Source organism: Condylura cristata, unplaced genomic scaffold (genome assembly GCF_000260355.1).
Source record: "Condylura cristata isolate star-nosed mole 26May11 unplaced genomic scaffold, ConCri1.0 scaffold00041, whole genome shotgun sequence".
In the NCBI taxonomy this organism is placed as follows: domain Eukaryota; kingdom Metazoa; phylum Chordata; class Mammalia; order Eulipotyphla; family Talpidae; genus Condylura; species Condylura cristata.
In genome coordinates this window covers 1743091-1747156 of record NW_004567142.1, presented here as the reverse complement: position 1 = coordinate 1747156, position 4066 = coordinate 1743091, and the positions used below count along the sequence as shown (strand labels likewise).

The following is a 4066-nucleotide window of genomic DNA, read 5'->3' as shown; positions in this document are numbered from 1 at the left end:
GTTAAGTGGCTTGAAAGAAATGGGTGGAGTGAGAAATAAATAGGATTGAAATGTGTGGAATGGAGTGGACTGGAAGGGAATGAAATGAACTAGAAAACGATAGGCTGGAAATGAAGAGATTTGAAAAGATGTTTAAGGGAGATTCTTGATGGTTTATCCTCCAGACTCCAGCAGGGAGAAAAAGGCAGATGGGTGCCAGCTCCTGACTTGTCCAAAGACTCAATGAGGAAGAAAATACCTCATAGTTTGACTCCGTGTCTCCTTGTGGAGTGGGGGCCACGGCAGGCAACATGCCTTTGGGTGATGGGAATAGCCCCTGGGGGTTGTGGGAGCCAGCTCTTTCTGCAAGCGAAAAGTGAGAACAGCTAGGGTCCACAGACACAGATTACCTGAGATTCTGGAAAATGCCAACCTACATACTTCAGAGACCCAAAGAGGAAGAGATTCACCAGGTCTTACAAAGATCAGAGGCAGAAGTAGGGTTAGGACTCTCCTTGACTCTGACTACCTCTGCAAACTCTACTCCAAACTTCCTTCATGCCCCAGCGCATGCTAGGCCAGTGCCACCTTGTTTTTATTCCAGTGCCAAGAAGCCCTGGCAGTGGAAGCAACATAGAAGAGGAGCCAGAGGCCTAGAACCTGTCCCAGTCCCCCCGGAGGCCATGGGTCACTTCTTCTTCCATACCTGGGGCTACAATGCACAAGGGTTAGATGAGATGGTTTCTCAGATGTGAGGAATACAAAATTCTCAGGTCACATCCCCTCTGTAGCTTCTTGGGTAAAGAAAGCAGGAGAGAAGCCTTGGGCCTCAAGGTAAAGGTCACTTCCAGAAATTTTCAGTAATAGCTTTGGCCTCCCAGAGGAATTCAAGGCTAGTCAATTCCAATTCATCCACAGAGGGTGCTCGAGGTCATCTGAGTCTGAGTTTGGATACAGAATCAGTTGTAACTACAGCAAGTGAAGAGGTTTTCTGTGAGGAAGAAGAGGGTGGTGGCATATTGTCTCATTTTTTTAAATGACTTTGGGAATTAGCAGAACCCTGCAGAGTTCTTGACCCCAATCTCACCCATTTTTCCAGATGGGGACACTGAAGCTTGGAGAGAGCAGGGCCTGCCCATGATCATACAATGACCTGGTGGCAGAGTTGGGAGCGGAAGCCTGGGGTCCCAGCACGAGCCCCTGCCAGCCCTCACAGCTGCCCTGGGCTTCAACTACAGAGTCACAAGAATTGGGTTCAGCAGCATGCTCCTTCTTAGAGGTGGGTGTCACAGCCTCATGGATGGGTTCCTCTGTTGTTTTCCTTGAGGACCAGAAACCCCAAAGCCCTCACTCTTCTGTCCTTGCACATCTGCCCAGGCCTAGGCCCATTCTTGGGTAATACCCTAATTCACTGAGTCTCCCCCTCCTTTTCTTAAACACAACACAGCACCATGGTCAGTGACACCCCTCCCAGGGACCAGGCAGGTCCCAGGTGTGTCCCACGCACACCCCATCCCAGCTTACCTTCTGGTATTTCTGAAGTAGAGGAAGCAGCCCAGCCCTGTGGCCAGGGTGAGGATAACCACAATCCCAATGACAATGCCGGCCAAGATCCCTGTTGACAGGGACGACTGGGAACCTGGGCAGGGGGAGAGAATCAGGACCCAGGCCTGGTTCAACCTCATGCCTGCACCCAGTCCCCTCCATTAATTTGTGAGTTTATCTCATCTGTCATTTGATGAGCCCTTGTTTTCCAGCAACTGGGCAACTGCATTTTGTGGCGAGGATGCATCATTTTTGGATGGCCTAAGTTCACCTCTCAGCTGAGTGACCTTGACTATGCTGCTTAGCCTCTCTGTACCTCAGCTGGTCTATAAAATGGGGATAATAGTACCTACTTCACAGAGTTGCTGGACAGATTAAATACAGATCTATTCATATTCAAGAGAAGTTATGCTCAATATATTTCACATAGGTCAAGTGTTTAGGCCAATGGAGCGTGGTCAGTAAATGTTGATGTGATGATGACACTGATTAGGATGATGGCTGAACTATGACTTCCAGCAGAAAGGTCTTTGCCAGTCAGACACCTGGCTTCCACCCAAGTGAGTCGTCTTTGATTCCATGAGGCCTTATAGCCATGGACAAATGACTTCCCTTTCAGAGTTTCACTTCCTCATCTGCAAAGTGAGGGAGATGGTAATCACTGCTCCAGGTTGTTGTAAAGAGGAAGTGAGAAGTGAGACTGTGCATGTTAATTCGGGGTACCCAGTAGGTGACCAATAAACAGCAGTTGTTACATTAGCGCTAGCCTGCTGTTTTCCCTCCCCACTTCTTCCCAGAACCTTTCTCAAAGGGCTGAAGTCCAGCCCACTGGGTCAGAGGTTGAAGGAAAGGGTTCTGCTTTAAAGGGCGTGAGAGGAGGCTTCCAGGGTGCTTAGTTCCATTCTCAGAGCCTCCGTTTCTGATATACCAAACAAGCATGTAATCCCTAACCTCAGAAGCTCTTAGTGCGATCGGGAATAAAAGCACCAGCACAAACACCTGCTTGTACTTGGCAAGAGGTGCTGCTGCAGATGTGAGGAGATGATGATGTGATGGTGGAGGCTGCCATCTACCAAGCCCCAAGCTCCAGGATTCCTTCATACAGGTCTCCCCTAAATCCTACAACACCCCTGTGAACATCAGCCAAACTCACTGCTTTCTTCTCTAAACCTGTTTCTCTTCCTTCAATGATCTTCAGACCTGAGGGTTGTTACAAAGATTAAGTGAGGTAATGTGGGAAGCCACGTTGGTTTTCTACTTAGTGGGAACTGAAAACACTGCTCTTGAGGTGACCAACTTCCATCACTCCTGTGGGAAGGGAGATCCCAACAGGCAGAGTACCCAGGCATGTCTGCTGATACTGTGTCTGGAAAGGTTTGTTTCAGACACCCGGTTCAAGCTCAATAAATAATAATTTTGTTTGCCTGATAGACACAGATATGCCAGGCACTACAATAAGAATGTTATGAATATTAACTAACCTGCAGCGACCTTATTGTAGAAGACAAGTAGGGTGTTTATTTTACAGACAAGGAATCGGAGGCCCAGAGAGGTGGAGCAGCATGCCCAAGATCACACAGCTAGTAAGCACTGGAGCCAGGACATGAACCCTGGTTAACAGCGTCACTGCACTGCCCCCTCTTACTACTTCTAGACAGAAATAGGGATGTGTCGCTGTCACACCCAGTGGTTATGGATATATTTCTTGAGTCCTCCAGTGGTTTACTCCTCTCGAGGATATTACCCCAAACCCTACTCACTGTATGTAGCATCACATACCCCCTTTACAATTAGGAAAACGGAGGCTCAGAACAGGCTGGAGAGTTTGCCAGGACACACAGGTAGGAAGTAGATTCTAGAACATTCAGGGGTTGAGGCAGGGGAAAACCTGGATTGGAAACCTGTCCATGCAGTGCACTCTCTGCACTGGGAGAGCAAGACTAGGGCCCCTGGAAGGCATCAGGAGAAGTCACTTGGGGCCCAGGTTGGAGTGAGGGGGTGTATCTAAGAGACCCACCTTTTGCTCTGACCAGGACAGAGGCGGTCAGGTGTGTCAGAGGGTTGGAGACCGTGCAACTGTAGACCCCCTGGTGTTTCTGGGACAGGACCTCAATGATGAGCAACTGTCCTGCATACATCATGGTTGAGTGTTCAAAGGTCCAGTGATACTCGGGCGTGGCTGAGACTCAGCCCAGCAACACAGGGTCAGGCTGGGTTGAACTCCACCTCCACAAAGCTGACCACCTCAGACACCAGCCCTCTGGTGATGTCCACTTGGTTCGGGCCATCTGTGTGCGGAGACAAAAATTCTCTAGGCATCTTCCCCTGGCCAGTTGACCAAGCCTACCCTGTTGGCTTCCACATGGGATGTCCTCCTTTATTTTTTTTCTTTCATCTTTTTCTAACTAAGGGAATTTCAGACTGTGGTCTGAAAACAAAGACTCTTCTAACTGCTATTGAAAGGAAGCTCAGCCAGATAAGGAGGAGGAAATACTCTCTTTTTTCCTCAGCTGCCTGGTGAGCAGACTGTAGTCCACACCAT

At 48.9% G+C, this 4066-nt stretch overlaps 1 protein-coding gene across 1 annotated transcript; it reads right to left on the bottom strand.

Moving 5' to 3' along the window:
- Window positions 1-632: 632 nt before the first annotated feature.
- On the bottom strand, window positions 633-3843 carry LOC101625894 (carcinoembryonic antigen-related cell adhesion molecule 20-like). The gene is given in 6 exon segments (XM_012733479.1): window positions 633-691; window positions 1194-1310; window positions 1505-1618; window positions 3542-3700; window positions 3703-3738; window positions 3741-3843. Coding segments are annotated over 6 exon segments (588 nt in total).
- Between the last annotated feature and the right edge of the window lie 223 nt (window positions 3844-4066).